The 25,196-nt window shown below is 38.1% G+C and overlaps 1 protein-coding gene across 1 annotated transcript; it reads left to right on the top strand.

Moving 5' to 3' along the window:
- Window positions 1–16,725: 16,725 nt before the first annotated feature.
- LOC111428267 (larval cuticle protein LCP-17-like) lies at window positions 16,726–17,399 on the top strand. The gene is made up of 2 exons (XM_023063718.2): window positions 16,726–16,782; window positions 16,841–17,399. The coding sequence occupies exons 1-2, from the start codon at window positions 16,771–16,773 to the stop codon at window positions 17,282–17,284; spliced, it is 456 nt and encodes a 151-aa protein (XP_022919486.2). The 5' UTR covers window positions 16,726–16,770; the 3' UTR covers window positions 17,285–17,399.
- Window positions 17,400–25,196: the final 7,797 nt, after the last annotated feature.

Below are 25,196 nucleotides of genomic sequence, written 5' to 3'. Positions count from 1 at the left end.
TACTGTGTATAAACTATAAGGATTTAATAGTTTCTAATGTATAAAGCTCGTCGACAAATATTTAGGAGGATGAAAATTTCAGAAGCTTTGGGATCGGAATGTAGCACGTTTGGGAAATGAGATTACGGGGTTTCTTGGGACGGAAACTACGTTTTCCCCGCTGGTAATGTCCCAAAGGAGGCATTTAAAGACCCTCTTTTTACAAAAAAAAATACTTCCGCTTTATTTACATCTAACATTTAGTTTGATTAAAAGGGTATCAAAAATTTAGTAGCAAAAAAAGGATGATGTCTCGAAAAGTTGGTAATAAATATCATTTCAGCATTTTGATTAATAATGCAATTTAATCTCAACTTATCTTGTGGAGAAAACATATTTAACATAAAGTTAAGGGCGTTAAGGACGAGAAAGAGGTAGGTAAAAGCATTAACCTCGAAAGTGGGAATTACGGTGACTTTCCAAAGTGAACACCACAAAGCGCTTCCTTAGACATAAAACAATTACAACAGCGACAGCGCCACCGTTCGTTTTCCAACATCGCTGTAATAGTACTATTACATACAACCCTCTCGTTATTTTTGTCTGTGCCAGAAGTGGCTGGCACATACTCACCCTTAGCTACATCCGCGAGAACGCCAACATCCATTTCCCCTTGTCTTGGGTCGTACAAAACTGGCGTCTCATCCCAAGGCATATCCGACGTTTACAATGAGAAATTATCTAGGTACTCGCGCTAAGTGGCGAAATGGGATTTGGGCCACCCTATTTAGATTTATGTAGGCTGTGGGGCGTGTAAATGAAAATGTATTCCAGCCACTTTCCGGGCGACCCTTTTACAGATTTGGGCCAACCACGACTTTTTTTGTCTACGGTTCGTTTCCGCGTCTCAAGTATTTATCTTCATTTAAGAGTCAACTGGATGAAAAACTTTTCAAAAAGAAATTATTCCATTTCTTATTTGCATCAGACGCAAATCGAAATTTTAATTTATAATGTATTAAGTAATAAGAATGTTCAGACCTTGCAAATACTTGCTCCTCCTTAACCTTGGATCATAATAATCGAATTTAAATAATTAGGTTGCTCCCAGTTATTTAACTCGAGGTTGTGACATTTAAAACGTTCTATAACATTTGTAACCAGCTTTAGGCGTTGTTGATTATTAATTTCATGGTTACGTATAATTGTTATGTAGTACTACTACCTATTAATAGTAGGTAATTTATCATTGTCGGATGTGACGGTATCTAACGTTGATGATACAACATCCCTCTGTTATATTAAATAGATTTGGTTGCACTCCAACTATGTTTTAAATAAGAATTGAAACACAGCCAACGTACTAGAAATCGTACTTTTAATAAAACTACCCAGGAAGCTACATGACGGATGGGGAAGAAGTCTCAAATAAAATTCCTCCCCAAAGTTGGTATTCCGGTCTCTATTTAACAACATCAATTCCAGCAGCTGTAGCAGCGTCCATGATAAGGGTCGGACAGTTAGAGAGCAACACATTCACGGGGAACCCAACGTTGCTTTGCATTTCCGGTGTGGGTCCGAAACGCGACACCGTTAACATTAAAGTATGTCTTCCGTACCCGTGCTTGTTTAATCACCGGGACTATTAAAGAATACTACCGACGACAAGCGACCGACGTTCTTTCCGGGGTGTTTTAATTAAATTTAGTCGCGAGGGCTATACACACCTCATGGCTTCCTGTAACGAGTGTTCCAACCATTCCGTAACGCTGAAATACGCGACTATAAACATTCGTACGCTCATTTCACATCCAGCGAAGCAGATTGAAACAGAAAGAAATTATTTTCATTATATGGTTATAATTGCTTCAGGTTATAATCGATAGATATACGAATTTCGAAATTATATTTAGCTATTAATTGCGTTACATTGTACGCGTAGTGCACAGCCAGGGGCACAGTTCTGGGACCAGACGTTACGCTCTGCTATGCAAATCCGCTAAACAGATGGCCCCTGCCTTCAGGAATACCGGAACGTGTTAATGGTAGGATCAATACTGGATGCAGATTACGACCCACATGTAATTCTCTAAACTAAGTTTTCACTGATCATGTTTAGCGACGAGAATTTGTGGTAATAAATTATACTATCTCCGCTAAGTTTTACGACACCAGATGTTCCCTTATTTTGAAACGTGATTGAACCAATATTAAAACAAAAAAAAAACTTTATCTCAAGATGATGAGGTCAAAATATATCTTAATATATTGTGTTGATTGTAAGAGTGTTCAAGGAGACTTAGATGTTGTTCTGAAAGCGTTTAGTTGCTTTTTGAAGTTTTTCTTAGAATCAATCCAAAGTATTGATGTTGTGCAATTTCCTTCAGGTTGGTGCAGTTTTGCCATTAATTAGTTTATATCAAAGGAGAAGATTTACTTTCTGTCCTTTGTAGACAATCTTTTATTCGGTTGGATTTCTTCTCCACACACACTAAACTTCAGAGACTTGATATACAACCAAATCGAGTTCCATACTTTAATGATGTGCTCAACGTAGATTTTCGTATACTCAATTCTGTTGAGGTCTTTGCTACTTCATTTACAATTTATAGACGGAGTTAATAAAGTTTAATGTAAGCTGCTGTGATTATAAATTTTTAATTTGTGATGATTTCAACTATAAGGATAATGATTGCTCATATTCAGATTAAGAAATTCAAAATGATACGAGAAAAATTGCAAAAAATAACTACCAAAATATGTCATGTATCATAAATTGTATGCACTATTTGTGTATAAACCAATTTTGGGTTTGGACACACCACTGGATGAAGGTCGGAACGTCACCTGTCCATGACAGACGCTAAGGGGCGCGAGAGCATTAAAATGCAGCGAGTCGCTGGGCGTCCATTGTGGTGCCTGCTACAACACAGACATCTCGGAATTCTAATAGAAAACCAGGAGTCATATTTCACCTGCTGCGGCCGCCTACGTCTCGTCCGTTATTATAATGCACGTAATAAAGTGTGACTGGGTTATTTATTCGCCCCCGTTTTCTTTCTTTCTTTCTTTCTTTCATCCTTTCGGCACGATGTTTCGACGAACGGGCTCGTTTTACGTGTCTTTTGATAAATCTAAAATGCGAGCTGTTTAATAAAATCCAACGTTTCTTGGTTCATAAATGAAAGTATATTCATACTGTAATATCTGTTTGATGTATATGTATTAATTTTTTTGTTCCATATATTTTGAATTATTTTCATTTTATTCATTTGTAATATATTTGCAGAGATAATTAAGCGAAGGACGAGCGCACTAAGAGAGATTCGAAGAATTCGGAGGACTGAACATTTAATTAAAAATTCCAACGTAGACGATGCTGCTGTCGCTTTCCAAATTCAATTATCGATCGAAGCAGGTGTAAATCCATCGTTACTTAAAAGTTGCCTCTGATTGATGCCGTCATCGGCACGTTTCCCTTAGAGTTCCAACACCGAGCTTACCGACAGCAGCTACCCTAATTCTCTAACAATTAACCATCCAGGTAGTTCCACCAGAACGAACCCGTAATTAATTTTGTCAATCAAGTTTAATGACGACGCCCGGTTTCGCAGCATCCCCGTCTGTTTTCGTACAAGAAAGGACCTTCTCGGGAAGTTTCTTTGTCAGGGAGAGTTATATTAGAAAAAAATAGAAATCGTAGATGAAAATAATTAAGAAAAATGTGTTAAAAATGATTGTAGCTAATAGTGGTGGAGACGCCGGGTTAAAGGAAGGTATAAATCGTTAAAATTTCATTCGAAGCCGCAGAAACTTTCGCAATTTCTTCTACAATACGACGACATCGTTAGTGAGAGACGCAGCATGTGCCACAAATACTCCCGTTAATTGTAAAGCGTAAAACACGTTAGTGTCTGAACTGAAAAAGTTACGATGTCCCACCTGAAAGAAAAGGCATTTTTCACCAAGAGTGAACTCTGGAAGTGAAAATTACAGGAAACGCGGGTAGACATATAATATGTACCGCGGGCAACAAAAGGTAAAAAACCTTGATTAATGACTGTACCGGTTTTGTAGGTGAAAAGCAGAAGGAAAGGAGATTGGAAGGATGATTGATATGGGTTTGTTTCTCTGCTGAAATTCTGTTTTCGCAATCCTCGATTTCCTCATGCCGAATTGAGCGCTGCGGTCGATGTCTCGTTAATTATACATGGCCGTTATGGCCGCCGAAGCACCCCAAAATCGAAATATTAATAATCGTAATTAATGCTAACGTTCGAAACATGAATTTCTGCTCGATAAACAAACAGAAAACATTCGTGTTAATACCGTCGTGTACGTTATAAAGTGTCTGTCGATGAATATATCATTTACAGGGGTACGAAATTAACGTGGAAATTATTGGAATGTTTTAGGGATGGTTAATTTATTAATGTACCAATGCGTGTGTTAGTTAATTAAATTCTTTTGATATAAAGCGAGATAACGAAGATAATGAAAAAAAAAATAACAAAACAAGCATCTCATCATCTTGTGAATTCACTCAAAAAGTTACTTCAGTTTTCAGTCGAGAAACTAACGCCAACTCATATTAACGATTAATATCGGTAATGAGGTAATTTTTAAAATATTCAACGGCGCGGGACTTTAGACACTGAGAATAAATTATGCATTCGGTAAAATTTTAACCCTTTAATTTCCAACTTTACCCCGCTACTACTCGCTGTAATTAGTAGGGAGTGCTACTTTACTGCTTCCTCTCTTTCTCTTTCCGCCTGACTCAACCGTGCTATTTAATCTATTATAATTTATTAGAAACCCCAAACAAATGTAATAGAATCCTCGGCAAATCCCTCTACACGTCTTCAGGGACAATAAATCTAACTATCCTCCCGCTCTCTGTCTTTCTGTGTACGTGTATGTCGAAGAGAGCGCGAAACCCGAAGGTAGGGGATAAGATACAAGAGTCGTTTGTTTGTCGCGAAGACCGCTTCGAGGCTGAGACTCGAACTCCCCCATCGTATATTGGCCCGAACGAACCTATTTGTTTTGAAATCCTGATGAAATGGGAAAACAAACCGTTTTGTCCCTTTTATACTCACACACCTACCTACAAAACGATCCCTAAGATACCTTCACCATATGTGTTTTTGAGTAAAGTCAATTATGACAATCGAAATAGAACTTGATTTGGAATTTTGTAGATATAAATGTACCCAGATTGAGTCTAAAAAATCAAAATAGAGAAAAACTTACCAAATGGATAAATAAATTTTATAAATCGAATACTTCTGCGAGATTGAACGAATCCGGGATAATGGTGGGAAATCGAATCGGCTCCTCCGTCGAAAACAGAAAAGAGCCTCGGTCTCTTCCCTTTCGACGGGGTCACGTTCGACCTGTATACCCGGTTAAACAGAATTTTCAGGAAAACGGGCCCGAATATCTGTAGTTTGCGGATGCGTGAAATTACATTTGACAATTGCTTCCAGGCGTCGCGCCAGGTCTCGGGGGTTTTGGGGGGTTTTGGTGACGCCCATCTCGACCCCCAAGAATACGATTAAGGTGCTATTGGCCACAGGAGACGCCGCTGGAACTCTTAGAATGCAGATACGATCCCACTGGGATAACGGTTAACCGAATTCCACCCGGGAATTTTTTCCTTTCGCTCTTCTTTACGACTCCTGCTGTTTTTGGCGATAGCTTTTATAATGCCCCATTTGTTTTTATTGTTAAGAATACGTGCCTTTTACAACCTCAAATCGATTAAGGAAAGTGTTATATCCATACGGAACAATGGAATCGAACACTATTAGTTAAAATCGTTTTAACACAAACAATTGATTATTTCAATTTATAATTTCATTTTACATCAGTTTATAACTTCACTTTGCAACATCAACTTTATAAGTTTAAATTTACTTTATTTTACTAAGTTCACTTTGTAAGGTCACTTTGCAACTTCACTTTACAACTTCTCTTTTTATCAGATCATCAGTATTTACGTGATTGAATTTACTCCAGCGCGCCAACTAATCAATGGCCCTTGTTGATCAAACAGTATTCCCTTTAACTGCGGCCATTCAAACCGAGAGCTCGCCCTCTAACGACAGGTTGGATTTCCAAATCACATCCTATAGAGGGATCCTTTGACGGTAATGAATATTCCACAATCAACGCGAATTGAGAAATGCAAACGGTCTCGTCTCGGTTTATTTACGTTCTCCTTCTCGCCGCCTCCATAATGGCGAGTGGATTCTTTTCAAACATTGCTATTTACCCGCCTTATAACAACTTCTACGAGTTCGTAACTTTATATTGCAACGGCGAAGTTCTTTGCAACGAGTTTAATATTGTATGTATACAAGCCACTAGTGCTTCTCATCCTGTTATTATTTTCAATTCTTCCATCTCTCGCGATACGAATGTTTGTTTCGCCCTACGAGATAAATTGGATTAGTAAAGACAAAGGGGGAATGATAAATGGTAGGAGGTATTGAGCAGAGCGAGGTAACGTGATTGATAACTCCTGTCTGGACATAAGAATGGAAACGGGAAAATCTAAATGCGCCGGTAATGGCGACCGTCTCTTCCGGTGTCCACTGAAATATACCTTGATGTCTTAGACATCCCATAATACATCTCCATTAATCTTTACATTATCCGCATCATTACTTCTTCGCATATTGAAGATTTAACCAAACCGTTTTAAATTTCAAATTTTCGTTGCAAAACTCTTTAGAGGATTTGGAGTATTATAAGTGCCATATAAAGCGAGTTCAAGATTTTCAGTAATTCCAGGATTCGATTAAAGCGTTCGCTGCAGTTCTTGCTGGTCTTAACCCAAACTAGCCGGATTACCTAAAATTAGTTATCCTTAACGTTAACTTCCCCTCTCCTTCTCTCAGAAACGCAGCAACAAACCGAGTTTCGCGTGATGCCGGTTTTACATTGGTATAGATTTACTGTTTCAGTAATTGTTTAATTAACTCCTACCCGGGGCTACTCCCTTATAGCGCCGGGAATTACCACCGTCAAAGGCTGCCGGCGGTTAATTCTTGCGTGTAATTAAAGTTCGCTGGCGAAAAGTTTAATTGTAGCCGAAGAAGACCTACTGGACGTCTTTGTAAATGAATTAGTAGGTTGAATAATATAAAGACTAACGTTATTATTAGGTGGGTACGTGCTGTGATTACTTTTGTTGTTCACTCACAAGCTAAACTAAACATCTAGTTAAAAATCATGCTTTGTTGAATGTTTTGTTAAGACTTTTTTATTTATTTCATAATCAAAAAGTTTCTTCAAACTTTATTTCTTTATTATCAGGATACGTTTCATCGATTGAGTTCAGAGTTCTCTTCAGATTTACAAACATTTAATTAAAAACTATATTTAGTTAGTTGTTAGCTAAAAATTTCGATCCAAGTGACAACGTAGATCTCAAGACGACGGTCCTCCACCTTAAATCACCGTCTCCGCATCAAACAGCGACTCCTTTATATCTGGTAAACAAAGTTCGCCAAGTTAAATACGGTTGGCAGCACACGCCTTTCCCTTCTACTACACATCAACACTTACTCTGCTCACTTCGGCCTCTACTCCGGAGTGCTCCGGCAACGTTCAGCAAATATTTGCGCAAATCCTGCCACCACTTGATCTACTGCACACACATTGTTACTAAATAAACTGATGTAGGAACAGAACTGGCGATGGCGCATTGTTCAATCTAAAATAAAAAGAAATCGATTTGTAATGTAAGGAACGTTTTTAAGCATCGTGATATAGTTCTAGAAATGAAATTTCAAACTGTGCGAGAATAAAAGAGGAGTAGGAAAAAAGGATCGAGCACTTTTAGCAACACTCTTCATCGCGAACCTCAATCCATTATGTTTTTCTCGAGTCGCCGGTGCTGGAAGTCCACGCCGAAGTACCCCCGATAGGGGCGCGCTAGCATTGCCATTGATCGCCTATAACCCACAGCGAGAGGGTGAGCAGCGCGCATTGCATTTCGCAGAATGGAGAGGAAGAAATGGACGTGGAGTGGGTCCTAGAGAGATAATTGAAACTGTGCAAAAAGAGCCAGATGGGGCGAAGGGAAATCCTAAAAAGCGCCTATTCGAGCAAAAGCAAGAGATGAGGGCCCCGTTGGATCGCCAATATTAAACTTGATTGAAGAAATTAATTGTGGGAAGCTCCGCACACTCAAATTACCGCGGTCGAGAGGTTCATCAACAAGAATAGAAGTGAAAAGTTTTCCCAATGGACCCCTAAAATACTTCCTAAAGATGTCCTAATTAACACTTTGCATTCGTTAAGTTACAATAATAAAAAAAACAATGTTAGAGTAATTAAAATCTTTGCAATGAGCTAATTTTTGTAATTTTGTCTTTGGTCTGTTTATGGCAAATGACGTACGCGTAAATTCGACCTTCCATTATCCGAATTTCCTGCCTCCCGACCATGTATCACCGGGGTCAGTTTTGCTCGCAGTCGAATTATTGTCCCCTTTTGCGCTATTTGCTGTTAACGGCGCTTCGAACACACAATCTATGACCGCGTCCGCTGCAACTGACGCAGGATTAAACGAAACAAACAAAAGACCGCAATTATTTTGCCGGAAGCGGTCGGCTTTTTCCATTCGAAGACCAAAGATCCCAACATTGTGCGCATTATATATAAAAGTGGAGTGTTGTAAATGTGTTGTTTTATACTATTTTAAGTATTCATCTTGAAAACTAAAACAAAAATTATATTTTTGCCTTCGTGGCAGAGAGGAAGAAATATTTTATATGTTCGTATTAATTCCAGTGTTGTAACTTTTAGAGGCCATTCCTACTGATATGGACTGTCGTAAATTTGGAGTCGTAAGGATACATCGTGCACGCAAATATCGAGATGGTTTTTATGACAAGAATCTTGGGGTTATGGTGATCGTATTAAGAGGGTGTTTTTGTCAAAATGAATTATAAAAGGAAATCTAATCAATATCCCAAGTACTAATTAGTAATTACCACATAATTCAATTACATTAGGCTTAAGGGATACCACGTCCCATTATCGAATGCCTCTAGGGGTATATGAAGAGATTTATAAACATGATTGGATGAAAATCATAAAGATAAATATTTCGAAATCGGCTTCAACAAAATTTTTTATCGGTTCAATTCTATAGGACATTGGGGGTGGGGAAAAACTTCACATACAGGTTTAATAAAATATTTTAAAACCGCAATATAAATTCCGTCCACTCAGTGATGGGGGTGAAAATTTTTAATTGATCGCGTAACTTGTTTTGTCCTCGTTACGATGCGGGACGTATAATAAATAACAAAAATGCCTGTGGTGAACCGTTACAGTTACAGTTTATAATAAATACAGTTTATCTCGTGAACTTGCGTTTGCGTAAATAAATAACATGTTATTTTCCACCCGGTGTGGTGGCCCAGTAATATAATTTAAAATATTTCGCTTTGATTACCATAAAAACGTTGGCAACCCGACATATGCGCGATAATTCGCCCGTGCGAAAATTGATATTGTTTGATACCCCCTACCTACTGGCGAATTTATTTTATGATAGTACGTAAAATGTAAATGAAACAATTAGAGCGAACATAATTGATATTATGATATCCGGAATCGCTTTTTATCGTAACCACGTCAACGCCAACATTTTAATTTGTATGTAATGAAAAATTGAAGGAATTATAACATTGGACTTAACGAAATGTTTATCCACCATTTACAACATAAATTATCATTTTTCGTCCAATTGAACCGGGCCGTTCGGGAATTATGGGAACCATTAGGCCAATTCGGCATCGCCGTCCGATAGAATCAACGACCTGTAAACTTCACGTGCAATGGGCAGCCTACCAGAAGCGCCTCCCCCTAGTTCCAACCCGATATCCAATTGCTTATTGTGCGAACTAATTGCGTTTACGCACTGTTGTAGCGGTTCCACCGTTATGCGGACACAGACGAGTTTAAATTAACTCGTATAATCGAAAAATATCCTGACGATACTTTCGTTGAAAATTCAATTAATTGGATTCGTGAGCCAGAAATAAAGTTTTTTTATATCAAGTTTTTTTATAAACAGATTTTGCTGGAATTCAAATCATACGCAAATCTAAATTAATTCACATCGATGGCTTCAATAACGTTAAACAAATTATAGTGTGGATTTATTAAAGTTGATTAAGTTTTGAACGATGTTTGAAAATATGACTGCACACAACGTGTTTGGTTAGGAGAAACATATTATTTTGTGTAATTAAGACGAGGTCCCTTACGACCGAGAAGCTACAACAATATCACTTTGATACAAAATCGGTCAGTTTTGGACAAACCATTGCATCACAAAGAAATTATATAAAATTATAAGACAAGGTATTGGGATATTTGAAACATGGTTAATGATACTAGAAACTTCTTAAAATTTCAACTTTAACAATAAATTTAATCTTAATTCATTTCAATTAACTGTATATATGTATTGTAATATAAGTCGAATGTGGAACAGAAAAGTCGTATTCTTCCGAATTGGGTGCAGCGACGATAAGAGTCACAATTCTTTGGTTATATTTTAAGTTGGACTTGTACATTACGTCACTGCACGTTGAATAGGGCATCCACCCAGCATTTTTATCTCCGCCATTGAATGAAACCAGCTCGGCGTGCATAGCCCGTTGAGTGTAATCGAGTTTATTGCTTACGTTCGCAAAGAAGAGGCAACGCGGTGACTCGACGGCATTTTTATTATTCTCAGAAAATTCTCCGATTCCTCCTTCGCCCCGCGGTTATACATTGTTTTCCTTTATAATCCGCACGGCTTTATTCTCGCCTCCTCGTTGCATTTTGCACGCAAATTAAGCGTGCAGAACGGCGAAGAGAGGACGGCGTTCTGTCGATTTTTCCGCATCCTTTCACCTCAATACCGGCGATTTACGAGCTTTTAAATCTTTTGTAAACACAGCTTTCGAGCGCCACAACAATTATTTTCCGCGTTCCTCAAGCCAAGTTGTTTACGATTTTTGCCTGTATATTTTTCTGGCCTACCTTATCCAGTGGTTTGCTAGAAGAAGTAATTATGGAAAGTTTCAATAAACGCCGCGGGGCGTAAATCTCGTTCGAAAGATCATTAAAATTCGCAGAATCGAGGACTAAGCGACGGCAGATGCCGGCCAGAGGAGTGGGAAAATCGTTTTAATCCGAATTTATTCGGGACAATTCCCCCCTTAAAATAATTCCGTTCCAATTAAAAACTATTTATTTGCCCTTAACGAGTTTTCCCAACTCAATTTCATTGAGATCTAACGAAATTATCCCATTGTGCTAGCTGTGCAGACGCTTAGCATAGGAATTGGGGGACCTTCGTATCCCCCAGACTCGAAGCTGTTTATTTTACATCTCAGGCTCAAGTGTTTTTATTTCAAGTCGGACCCTCAGTTGTACTAATTTCCAAGTATTTTCGACTATGCAAAACCAATTTCGACTGATTTATGGTCCATGGGCAGCGAGGTGGAAGTTATTGGGTAATCTGCTCAATTGGACTCTATGTAGGTGGCCCATTATTGATCTGAACGAGAAGTGGGAATGAAGAATCGAAGCGCGCCGGCGGGGAACTCGAAAGAATGGCCACATACATCACCGATTTTCGGATATTACACATTCAGATGAGTTAAGCGAGGTGCTCTGGCCCTCTCTCCCTTTCGCCCCTTCTTCTATCGTTCTCCCACTCCGTTTTCCTTCGAAAATATATTGTTTTATATTCACGATTTAATGGACTGGAAGGGATATTGACGTTTCCATGAATGGATTGCTAAGGCATTGTTCCTGAAACTGTAAACCACTAAAAATCAACGTTACGAAATCGAAATTTTATGGTAGCAGACACAAACAAAGCGAAAAAAATCTGATACGCCTTCGCGAATGTCCTAAAGATTGTTCGCAGCCTCTAATGGCCACGTTTTTCATACGACTGCGAATATATCAAGGAGATTATGTCCGCCGGCGTGATGTATATCTAGCATCAAAGCGCAATAAAAACGCCACATTTCAAATGGGCGCCATCATTTTCCATTTTAAGCAACGGTGGATCACGGTACCCTTGTCAGATGGCCCTAAATCCTACCCGGGAGGGCGAAATCCAACCGCCGCCGGTGGGGGAGATTGAAGGGCCGAGATTTACCCGTTATGTATGCTGAATTTGTTATACATTACGTCGGACACGAGAGACATATTGTTTTCGGCCTTACATGCTAGCTACTGATGCCCAGAAACCTCATAGAATTCCCATTTAAGCCCATCAGGAATCAAAGGCTTTATAGCAATATAAATTTTAAAATAAAAGTAAATTTAAACACTTTTCTAGTTACAAAGTTGTTCGTAAATCTTCATAAAGACCACCAAGAGTGTTATAACAAACACAAACTTATTGGAGTAAAGTGTTCCCTCTAGTAGTAAAACAGAGTCGTACAAAAAAGTAAAGCAAAAAAACAACTAAAGCGAATCCATAAAAACTTTCGTCGTAGTAAAGATAATCAAAATACATTCTCCGGCGTGCAGGACACTTTCAGGACAATAATTCTTCGGCGGTCGCCTTGGACGCGACGACTATAATTCTTTGGCGAGGCCCTTTTTCCCGATTTAGCCGGCCAAAGTCCACCAGAAAACATACATTTAGCGGAGTTTAAGTTTCTTTTAAAAGTAAGTTCTCGTGGGGGCCGCCACCGACGCGGTGATACGAAGTCAAACTGTAGTTCGGCGGTTACGAGGGGCAGTTCGGAACCTCGGGAATCCATAACAGTAAATATCAAAGGCTTGCACAGCCCGTTTAAGACCCACCCCTTCCTGTAACGGTTTAAGCGGGTTACTCTCGCCCCCAAAACTTTGAACCAACTCCTCCAGTATAGCCGAGAAATAAATTAACGGAAGTGAAGGATCCCATTTTGAACGTTTTAACACAATGAACTAATTTCTTAATTATGTCGGTTTTTTTTTATAAAAATGAAAACGACACCTTTTTGAATAAGTTGAATTCTGAAAACACCTCCATCACCGCAACCCCTAAAAACCGGTTGCTCTTTGACGGGGTTACACCAACTGAAATTGTACAAAAGGAGGCGGGTAAAGGAAACGTCTGCCTTTCATGTTTTGGTCTCTTTTCAATTAGCTCCGGCGCCACCCTCAGTGATAATTGGTGTTCCCAAAGACGCGATTTTCACCCTCTCCCCTTGGCCCGATAGTTAAATTAGAAGAGGCTTCATTGCTCCTAATACACTTGCACAAGTTGAATTATGAATGAGCAGTTAGCGTCGTACACGCGGGGTTATTACCGCGAGTGGTAAGACAATTACACGCCCGAGAGGAAGGAACTTAATAATTCATCCCGTGTCCCGAGCATTGTGCCTAAGTACCTATACTTAGGAGGGAGTCGCGGAGGATGACAAAGTTGCGCGGGGTAAAGACGACGTTGCGACGCTGCTCTCCAGGATACACTTTTAGCCGGGGCGATCGTTACGCGTTGTACCCCTCTCGTCCAAGGTCGTAAATTATGGAAGTTTGGACGTGCCGCACCACTTACTATACGGTAGACATTAGCTGCATAAACTGCTACCCGAATTGGAGATTAGCCGACATCAACTTGGAATAAAAAATAATCACCAAAACGTAAACATCGCCTAAAAACTCGATGTCAGCAAAAAATTGTTGGCATTTAATAAACTTTAATGGTCCGTATATAACTAAAATATCCGTAATTGAATCTAGGATGTACCGAGGTCGAAGTTGTGCAGAATTTCCGATCTGTATCCCATGGAAAACTGGTGCTGGCAGCTTGGCGCAGTGCAGGAAGGTCGAGGAGGGAGAATATAACCCCCAAGGGGTCTTTATGGAGTCCCGAAGGAATTCGACATTACACGGCGAATTATTCCGGTAGCCTGGCGACTTCGTTCGACAGAGTTGCTTGTTTAATTGAATTCCATTGTATGTTAAACTTGTTTTAAGGCCATAGTTGTGTACGGTTTTATCATACTTGCGCGCGGAAACGACAGATAAAACTTCGTTCCGGTTCGGACTGGTTCGGACCGAACTTCTTCTTTGGATCTTTTTCGAGCGCAGATTCCGACGGTCGGCGCTGTCTCTGTTTTACTTTTGCCCGGGCTTTTCAATTTTTATAAAGGCGACCCTAATTGGGACCCGGTCTCTACTTGTAGTAGAAAACTTTGCGGTGCTTCCTGCGTTAGACAAAATGCGCTCGTTTACTTCAAAAATTCTCCCAACGGAAAATTACTTTTCGACCGGGCTAGTTTTCGAACTGCTGCACAAACAAGAGTTTTTACATTAGTTCTGTGGTTCTCGACGTCGTCGAGTCCTTTCACAAAAATTTCACCAACGCAAATAAACAAAGTCCGTTGAAAATTACGCAGATCTATCCAAACTTGAAAAGTCGAATTACCTCCAAATCCCATTTTACTTATTACTGTTGGAATAACAAATAAACTGCATCATCGCGTATTTGCACATTTTTGTAAGTGCTTCTTTGAAACGGTCTCGTTATCACATAAAAGAGATGCAAAGATCTGGTGAAGTAGCCCATAAAGAGACATATAAATATTTAATTTGCCCGGAGAGACCGACCCAAAGCACGTATGTAAATCGTTTTTTCCTCTTGATACACGTACACTGACGACGCATTAATCGAATAACCCGGAGTGTGTAAATGAACACGCTTTTGTCTTAATGTGCGAAGGCATAACGCAGGCTTTTATTATGCACATAAATTACAACGTCGTCGGACCCTCACTTGGATCCTAACTTCATACATATGTAGCGATGGTCGTTATGCCGTTGCATACCAAGTAGCTTCAATCTGAAGATGAGCAACAAATTTCGGGCACTCATTTCAGCACCAGCTGTAAATGAACTACTGACCGTCAAGTTATAAACATCTCATCAGGACTTGGTTCAAAAGCAATTACTAAATAACTTCAAAGTAAACTTTAAAAAAATGTATGTCTAAATTATTTATATTATATGTAGATGCTTTTAAAAAATTTTTTGTCAATAATGATTTTATATTCCAAATTATTTTTACTTATAGTCAATATAACTTAAAGATTCATGTTTTAATTGAAATAAGCTACTTGCAGATCCAGAAATCACTGAATCAGAACTTTATCAAAATAGATGATGACTTCTTCTTGCAAGTTAAAAAGTTCTGCCACAACATTTTATGCCCTGATAATATTAGAGATCGCACCAAGTCAAAATCAATAAATATAGAAAGAGTAAAGGAGTAGGGTGGTGAATGGCTGCATTTTGACATCACAGAGTGATTGTTTTCGCAGATTTCTCATAAAGTCAGAAGAAGTACAGAATATTTAGGGACTCAAGGTCCTACAATAACACTTCATTCTCTCTCTTGCGCGCAAGGGATCAATTGTAGAGATGTGAAGTTCTTAATCTGGATAATGCCGAGGCAACGGATAGTTGAAACAATATGGGTTTAACCACAGTAGACTAAAAATAGGAAAATTCATAGATTTAACATTTTCTTAAAATAAAACTAGTTATTAAAAATGGACTAACTTTAACGACGAAAAGTAACGATTTTTTTAAACCAAAATTTTCCTACACTGAACACTAATTGTAACTAAATTACACAGCGGCCATTAAAACGAATGATTAATGACTAAGAGTTGCCGTTACTAAGAACAATTTGTTATTGTGTCCGATTAGATAAAAATTATAGCAGCGAAGCCTAGGGCGTAATTAAGAAATTGCAAACTCGCAAAATTAATACGCAAAACCTCACATTTCGCACGACCAACTAAATAAACAGTTCGGCAATAACTATTTCGTGCAATTACTTCGTGGTGCACAAGTTTTAATTAAAGACCCTCGACGCTTGCAGTCAAATAAATTTTATGGCATGCATGACACAAAATGCACCACCTTATGCGGCGCACAGTTATTGAATAAATTGTTAGGTTAAGTGCTTTTAAGAAGTCGGTAAAAAAAGGTTATAATTTTTTCTGGGTGTGCTTCATTTAAATACCAAAATACCAAGCGATATTTCACACGAAGGTTATCTAAATCATTTACATTAACTTTTATATAAAATTCATAATGTAACGTCAAAATTGCAAACCGGATATTACTTATTAATTTAAACAGCTTAATATTAACATTGTTAAAATGAGTTTAATCAATCCCGAAATAGAAGAACACAACAAATAGCAGAACCGTAATAACAGCATTAATGTGATTAATTGATTTTGTAAACGTATTCATATATGGATTCTAATTAATAACCGATTAGAAATAAATATAACCGTACGAAATTCAATATGCAAATGTAGGGCGATAATAACGCCGTACTTCGCGATAATTGAAATTTTCGCCCAAACAGAGGTTCGTTAACTAAATAATGGAATAACCAAAAAGTTGTTTAGTTTATTAAAATTTTTAATTCCGTTTAAAATTAAAAAATAAATAAATAAATGTGGGTTTGGTGTTGTTCTTCTTTCAAGATACCTTACACAACAAAGTTATGCTAAATATCGAATACCGTAGACACATCCTAATAACCATATCAACTTTCCCAATTACGTCAGCTCGTCGTTATAATTTATTCCCATGAACTTTACAAGTGCAATTCATAAAGATCTTCGAGGCCTTGGCGATTTTCATCTTCTTTTTCATCATTTGAAATCGGAGTGGTATAAATACTGGGAAGTGTCACGATTATGAACCAGTTCGGTGAAACGTTCAAACTGTGAAAAGATGAAATCTGTTGTAAGTTTATACTACGTGACTCATTAAAAAACATATTTATATAAAACAATTTTTTTAGGTACTTTTATCCTTCGTCCTTACTGCTGTAGTAGCCGATGTGGCGTTTTTGAACTACAATAGAAGGCAAAACCTACAACGTGGAGGTGAAATTCGCATTCTTAAACAGAATCAGGAAATTGACCCAGCCGGAAGTTACAATTACGCTTATGAAACTGAAAATGGAATTAACGTTAGAGAAGAAGGACAATTGATTCAATCTAGATCTTCTCAAGAACCTGGAACAGCAGCTCAAGGATCTTATAGATATACATCTCCCGAAGGACTCCCCGTTGATATCGTTTATGTTGCTGATGAAAATGGGTTCCAACCACAAGGAAATGTCCTTCCAACACCTCCAGCTCCACCAGCGATTCCTCCAGCGATTTTAAGAGCTTTGGAATGGAATAGAGCTCATCCTGAAGAAGAACAACCACAACAACAACAACAACGTTACAGGTTTTAAGGATAATTGATCATGTTTTATTTATGTCAAACATTTCTTGCCTTTATTATTTTTGTGTTTATTATGTTGTGTAATGTGTATATTTCGGCAAATAAAATTGATAAGTAATATGAAATCTATATCTGTCCAATTTGACGACCATTTCGTCGTTGAAGGCAATGAAGCGAATCCGCGAAATGGGTAGATGGATTAATCCTCGGTTGAGCGTCCCGAAAATGTTTCATATTAATCTTAAGGGGTCGAGGATATGATGGATTGCGAAGACGCAGAGATAACTCGGTCAGCTGAAAAGTTTCATTCAACTTTGGATGGGGTATTTTTACTTTTCACCACTCTCGAGGGTAGTTTCGATTTGACCCATTTGTCAAAAGTATTCTCGATTTTATTTTTTCAAATTAATTAAAATCAAAAAGAATCTAAAAAAATTTTGATGGAAAGAATTGAAAAATCTAATCAGAAGTATAAGTTTTTTTTCTTTATGTCGATATAACGAGAAGAAGAAGGGTCCTAACTCAAATATTTGAAGGAAATATTCGCCTACACGCGGGGGGAAACTTGCGGGCGAAAATTTAATATTAGCCTTTGTCAATTTACCCTTCCCAACTTACAAAAACATTTCCTTCATATACCAGAAACTCCTATAAAAAAGTATATAGGCGCCTTTTTACTAAATAACTCTTTGAAATATTTCCTTCTTGTAACGAAAAACTTTTTATACCTAAAAAAAGAAGGAAAATATCCCAGAGAAAGGTAAAGTTGACGTCGCCAAAGTTCCATGTCTCAGTGTATCTCCCCCAGATAAGTGACTTATGATAACGGAAAGTTTCCTTGAAGATGTTTTTCTGTATTTATATTAAAATAGGAACATCTTGAAATGGGAAATTTTATAAGTCACAAAGCAGTCAAATTATAATCCAGACAATTTTCTGCGCGAAGGAACGTCATCAAATCCAAAATGCATTTCGCAAAGAGTGGTGGCAATAGGGAAAGATCCGTAACCGATCTCATAAATCCGTCAATAACACGCAACTACACTTCGCGTTCGAGACGGAAATAAGGGTGAGGAACTGAATTGGATTTATTTTCTTTCTTTTCTCACCCTCCTCCCCATTTAATTCCGTTACGCCACCACTCCACCGTATTGACTGTGCGAGAGATTCCAATCTACTACTACCGAAATCCAGGAACCGTTTGCTCCACTTGTTTTTGTCGCACCGATTCCCATTAAGGGTCCTTTGTCCCGCGATTCCACTCATTATGTTAATACGTCCAAGAAGGGGACGGGGAACGAGGCGGCGAGACGGTAATTCGTTTCTGGAGTCGTCGAGCCGAGAAGTTCCCGAACAGGATCATCCGTCATTGTGTTATATTAATTACCCCCCGACTACGCCCGAGGGCAAAGTTCTGCTGTACTTTTCGAGGATGAGAGTTCGGATGCATCCGAAGAGAAGCGCTAAATTTAACTACTTTTGCAAATTGAATTGGGAAACTCTAAGTAAAGGGTTTGTATCACAGCTGCTATATGCAAATTTTCTTACTATCAAAACGTGTAAGATCTCAAGTTATGTTATACGATTTTAAAGTATCTACAGGGTTGTCAAAATTAATTACATTCAAAAAACATTTTGATTCAATTCAACTTTTCAACCAACTCTGTATGGAATATCTATATAAAACCAATTTTCAATAGCTCAATTAGTTCATGAGATATCATTTGTTAAAAAAATGTAATCTTTGCAAGTAAATATAAAAAAAAAATAGAAATCTAAAAGTTTATTTGTGACTATGACATTATTAACCCTTTAAATTCCATGGAAAATTCCGGGATGGCACATTCGATAATGCACCGTCAGAATTTTACGAGAACACTTTTTACTGTAAGTCTTCGGACAGCTTCATAAGTTATTTTTTCCCGGTTCGATGGGGTGGTGTGGGGGAATACTGAGGTAAAGTGGGGGCGGACGCCGGCGCCGATATTGAAAATCCCCAGCGTGGAACGACGCCTCCAGCTGCGCTCGGCAGGTATAATGTCGCGGTCCGGATATGAATTCAACATTCGGTTTTTCATCAGACCACTTCCCAGGCCTGCGAGCACCAACGACAAATAATGAAAGTTTTCCCGGACGCGTTGGGTTATATTACTAAAATGCGCCAAGTTTGCGAATTGTTTTGCAAGGGGGCTTTTTTGTTTACAAAAACACGATTTTATCATTAAAGCAACATTAATACTCAAAATAATAAAGCTTTTGGATCGTGTACAATTTCGTTTGATCTTGTTAATAGGATTAAATATGTTTTAAAACATTAGGTTTAGTTACACGATGTTAAGTTAGTTAGGAGTTTGAGAAAGTTTCTAAGACGATTACAGCTATTATTTTTAAGGAAGTTTAAAAATGTATCTCCTTGTTAATATAAGCAAAAATAATATCAAGCAGACGTTTTAAAGTAGAAAGTGTGATATTGCGATCACGTAGGTAAAAGCTAAGTAGTCGATCAATTATTAACAACCCATCTGCACCATAACAATAAATAACTGAGAGAGCAACTTGGGTATAATCGTGAATAATACATGCTGAAATGAATCCACTTAGAGCCTTCCCCTAAGCAAGATCGGTGGAAAAACGATTTTTCATTGAGAAAAAATTAACAATTTTTGAGTAACAAAAATCCCCTTATTATATTTTCCAATTACGATGAGTACGTAGTTGAGGGGCTCACGACCAAGCAGGGTGGTAAAGAAATTTATGTGTCGTCATTTATTATGGGGTGTGGCGAGACCACAGCTCCGATAATTAATATTCTACCCTACGGAGAGAAGAGGGCGTCCGTCACTAAGGGTTGAAAAAGAGGGCCAGATTGCGACGAGGCCCCGGGATAAATGAAGAACAACCGCCGGAGCCGATGGGCTCACATACATCTTCATTTTCTGCCGGTTGATTTCTTAAACCTGAACCGTAATTTAATCTTACCTATACTTTATCACTGTACCTACTTTTACACTTTTCCAACGTATTTTTCTTAATTTTATTCATTTTATTTCGTCTAACAAAAAATCTCGTTAAAAAATAACCACGGAATATTTACTATTAAGACTTGCTTGTTAGCGTCTTGTAATTAAGGTGAAACAGCTACGAAATTGCGTCTTCTAATTAATTTAGGAGCCGAAAAACGATAACGAAGAGGAAAAAATTTTAATTTTCTGTACTGTCAATTAGGTATTAAGTAGACGATGACGTAAATCCATGTTCTCAATTTCAAAAGAATAAAAACAGACTTAAATTTTATTGAAATAATTAAAAAATGAACTGAGTAGAGTTTGGTGGAAAAGTTATAAGAGGAGGAGCCCCTTAAATTTATTTATTTTCTTTTTCACATCTATTCGAAGTTCGCAGAGTAATCCATCACAGCCATGGCAATTTGATTTTTTCGCGTATCTCCTCCGGTTATAAAAGTTTCAGGGAATATTTTGCAATTTCCATTCCCCGCGTTTGAGTTATGGCTGTTTGCGCTTATTGCGACGGATGCATAAATCAAAGAAAACTCAGAAAAAAATATTGTGAATATTCTTTAAGAAGCTGTAACAATACGCGCAAATCCGACTTGAAAAACAGGAAAGTTTCGAACTCCCGTTGTTTACGTAGAGAGGAATATACGTTGTGAAAAGAGTTTATTTTTCAGTTGGACGGTCGCGGTTGCGATTCAATGGGGTAAAAGGTCGATTCGCACTCGATAGATTTCGAAAGCCCTCCGGGGAACGTCGCGACGGCAAACATCAAAATATTTGCCCCTCGTCAACGCGCTCCTTATAAATACATCAGCCAAGTAATGCTTGGAAAAGTTTTTTCCTTCACGACCAAAATCCCATATCACCTTTTATTACGATTCATCGAGGCGACGCGGAGACCTTCGAAATTTAATAACCGCTTAACGTGCAAGAAAGTTACACGTCTACGACGATGATGACGACGACACACGTCACGTTTCGGCGTTTAACTTCATAACTTGCCAACTAACTTAAACTAAATTCCATTACTTCTAAGTGGGTAATATCGGGAAAATGAATATGGTTGTTTTTGGAAGTTGGACCGCGCAAAATATGCAACTTTCGTCGTCTACATATCAAAACTTAGGCAATTCAGACTAAGCTGCAAATTGCCTCCTTCTGCCAACCTCTTTTTACTCCCTTTGCATCTTTCCCAGGGTAACAACGTAACACCCACCTCAAACTATGCTAAAGTTCTCGTAGATTTAGAATGTTATCGTAACTAAACAATTATTTCATTTAGAATACGTGTACTTAAAACATTTGTTATTAATTAAAATAATCATTAAGATTATTATTTTTGTTTGCGTTATTAATTAATAAATCTATTTCATATAAATAAATGTCGGTGTTGTACAGCTAAATTCACTATAACAATTGCCTCAGTGAATATAATACAGTGAATTTCACTTAAAATGCGATGTACAAAAATATATTTCCATAGAAACCAGGACGTGCCTAAGTAGACTTTGTCCCACATGCTAGTGATAGTGGTAGATAGCGCTAGTTAACATAAGATATCACTATGTTGCATATTTTTATTGCACTAAGACTAGAACTAACACTAGACCTAGAACTAACAGAAGACCTAGCACTAGAATCATTGAGAGACGTCCGGCTAAATCCGAGTGTTTGTAGTTCTTAGTCTGGTTTTAGTTCTAGTGTTCCACCAGCACTATCACTAGAACTAGCACTATCACTAGAACTAGCACAAGACCTAGAATTAGAATCATTCGATTCTAGCCGTCTTGAGAGACGTGCACTAAACTCAAATGCATCTAGTTCTAAGTCTACTGTTAGTTTTAGTTTTAATTGTTATTCAGCGTTAGATTGTGGTATATTTTTATTGAACGAAAAGTAAGCCAGGCTTACTTAAGCTGAGATAACAAGCAATATACCGATGGACCAACGACCATTGGCAAGGAATATTGGTATAGGTTGGGTTTGTATACCCATATCAACGACTATTGACAAGAAATGTTGGTATAAGTTAGGTTTGTTTATCTGGGCCAACCACCATTGGCAAGAAATGTTGGTCAGGTTTCACCAGGAGCAGGTTTTTATCAGGACCTAATTTCTCCTAATCTTCCCGACTTTACCTTTACAACAACCCAATAATCTCAAGTTGCACTCCTCTCTATTATTCTATTTTTGTTTGACGACATTGTCTAAATTCTTTCACCCATTTTTATTCTATACAAACTTTTTTATTACAATGTTCATAGAATCACGCTTCTCTACTATGTACTAGACAATTAAACTAGTTTACATCATTAGTTTCATTTTACGGTATTAAATTAAACGGTGGCGTTTAACTAATTGCGTTCTATTAGCCAAAATGATTCATGGACCAGCGAACATTGAGGTACAATTAACTGTAACGGGTAACCATTTGAATTGTGCGTTTCGCGATGATGACAATTTATACCACGTTGAAACATGAAATACAACTTGGTTGAGATTAAAATTAACTATTGTTTAAGTAATCCGGATTCTCTACGATATAATGGAAACTATATCGATCGATATGAGAGGGAAAATTGAACGTCGTTTTTCAAGTAGGGTCCCTCACGTGCCTCATAAAGAAAACATGCCGCCCGCTTAAGCCTTCTATTAGTACTCGAAAGCACGTTCTGTGGCCGATTTTGTCCATTACCCTTCCCTGCAGCCGCCCTACCTCGCTGTCCGTTCAGAATTGGACCATCACCGTAGCGGTGAACTACGTTATTCCTCCGGACTCGGACTTTAGAATTCAACTTATTTTACGACGGACCGTGCGACTAATCCGTGAAGGATCTCGACGCGAACCAATGATTTTGACCAGAACTTTCGAGTTTTGGGTGGTAAATATTTCAAGGAGAGCTCTAGATATCGACTCTACCGTTTTGGGTCGTCGAGTTTGCCTTATCGTACTAACTTCATAATCTCATTATTGGTGTAAATAAGTTATTTGACAAGTTTTCGTTCAGATTTAATTATAGAACTAAAGTCAATATTAAAGAAATTTCTTTTTTTAAGTAATAATGTCGAATATGATATTCTTTGAGAAGAATTCGATGTGTATTTTAGAAACTCGTAGCTCACTTCCTGTAGGTACGAAATTGATATCCTCTTTCGAGGATCAGTTTACCCTCCATCCTATTTGTTCTTGATAATTCGATTTCCATATAACCAATCCTTTTTTGCTGCTTTTGAACTTGACGTGATGTAAAAACCTGATTGCAACGCTCCAAGCAAAAGCATCAACCTTTTGAAATATTTTCACGGCAAATTGAGCAAATAAGCTTTTTAAATTGATTTACAGTTCCTCGTTGTTTTAAATGAAAATGGTGCTTCGGACTTCAAAAAACTCCTATTCCAAGGGAAAAAAGTGAACACAAACGGGGTGCTGGCGAAATTGAAAAGGAAGTCGCAAATTCCTCTTACCTGGTGCCGGAGTTTTCTGTATCCGGGCGAATTCTTTTCCTCCTGGTTGGTGGCTGCACTAAGCGGAATTAATTCCGTAAGTGAAGCCCGACAGAGGCGAGCGGCTCCGTAGTTGGATAAATCTTTAGGCTTTGTTCGTGTCTGAAATTGCTCGCGACGGCTGCCGAAATAAGTTTCTCGACGGAATTGTGTTAGGAATTGAGTTAAAAGATTACTCCCGGGGGCGGTTTATCGCCGTAAATAAAATTTTCCTCATTTCCGCACGCAACCAACTCTTTTTACCCATTTTCTCAAAATTCCTTAAGATTTGAATTAAGTTGTTCAGTTTATAACATTTTCGAAATTTAAAAAATCTATTTGTGTTCATTCAAGAGTCTTTTACATTTGGAAAACCTCTTCAAAAAAATTTCAATTTTCGTTTCGCCGACTAACACATTCGAAAATTCAATTCAAGCCAAGTGGGTTGGGTCGCGATCTAAGGCCAAACTCCGCTCGCAAGAGGTCCGTATAATGGAAATGGATTTCCACGAACGCGCGCGCGAGCCTCGAATACTCGTTCCTGGATGCTGGCCAATCGTCCCGTTAAGGTATTTACATAGGAATTTTTGTAAGCGGAAATCGGGACGCAGTTAACCCGTTCTATACCCGGAAAATGACGCCCTTCGATGACGATGGCTTTTCCATAAACAAACGGAGCCAGACGAAAGAAACCCTTCGAAAACGACGAGTCGATTTAATCCGGGAAATGGGAAAACCGTATCGCTCTCCTTTCTCTTCGTCTTTTCCTAAAAACCACCCTGATATCGGTACTTTCTGTAGCAACAGCTAACAAAGGTGCTATGTTTCCATTGCTACCGTTGAAGGCTGTCAACAAGACCTCCAAAACCATTCATACCCCTCAATACTTACGATATAACCTGATATAAAGAAATACAAAAAAGTAGAGATAAAATCGTTAAAGAAAAATTCTTTTTAGAACCCAACCCATTTCCCGAATATTATTTAAATTATGTAGTATAGGGTGTGCGATATTAACAGTTAAGTGCCGATTAAGGACTGTTCTAAGGTCGATTGACAATACAAAAGAGGGTTGAGGATAATAATTTCTCCTCGACATTTAGGGGTTGTTGAGTAAGCTTTGCAACCCTAAAGGAACACTCGAGATTGGAAATAGGTAAACTGCTGATATGGTAAGTTGAAGATTTATATATTAGTGTAGCTGCACAAAAGTGATAAAGTTAGTGACCTGTGAAAAAAAAATGGATAAAGATAGAAAGAAATAAGAGTACGTGTATTATGAATAAAAAATTAACGACCTATTAGGGAGCGATTTGTAGCAAGAAGATGTGGAATTTACGATACCCGTTGAGTATTTTGGTAGAAGGAGCGATACGGGTACCACTTAATATTCTTGCCCTATCTCGCATCAGAATTTCCCAAGCC

This window comes from Onthophagus taurus, chromosome 10 (assembly GCF_036711975.1).
Source record: "Onthophagus taurus isolate NC chromosome 10, IU_Otau_3.0, whole genome shotgun sequence".
NCBI lineage: Eukaryota > Metazoa > Arthropoda > Insecta > Coleoptera > Scarabaeidae > Onthophagus > Onthophagus taurus.
The sequence above is the reverse complement of the archived record's forward strand: the minus strand, read 5'-3'. Positions and strand labels throughout refer to the sequence as shown.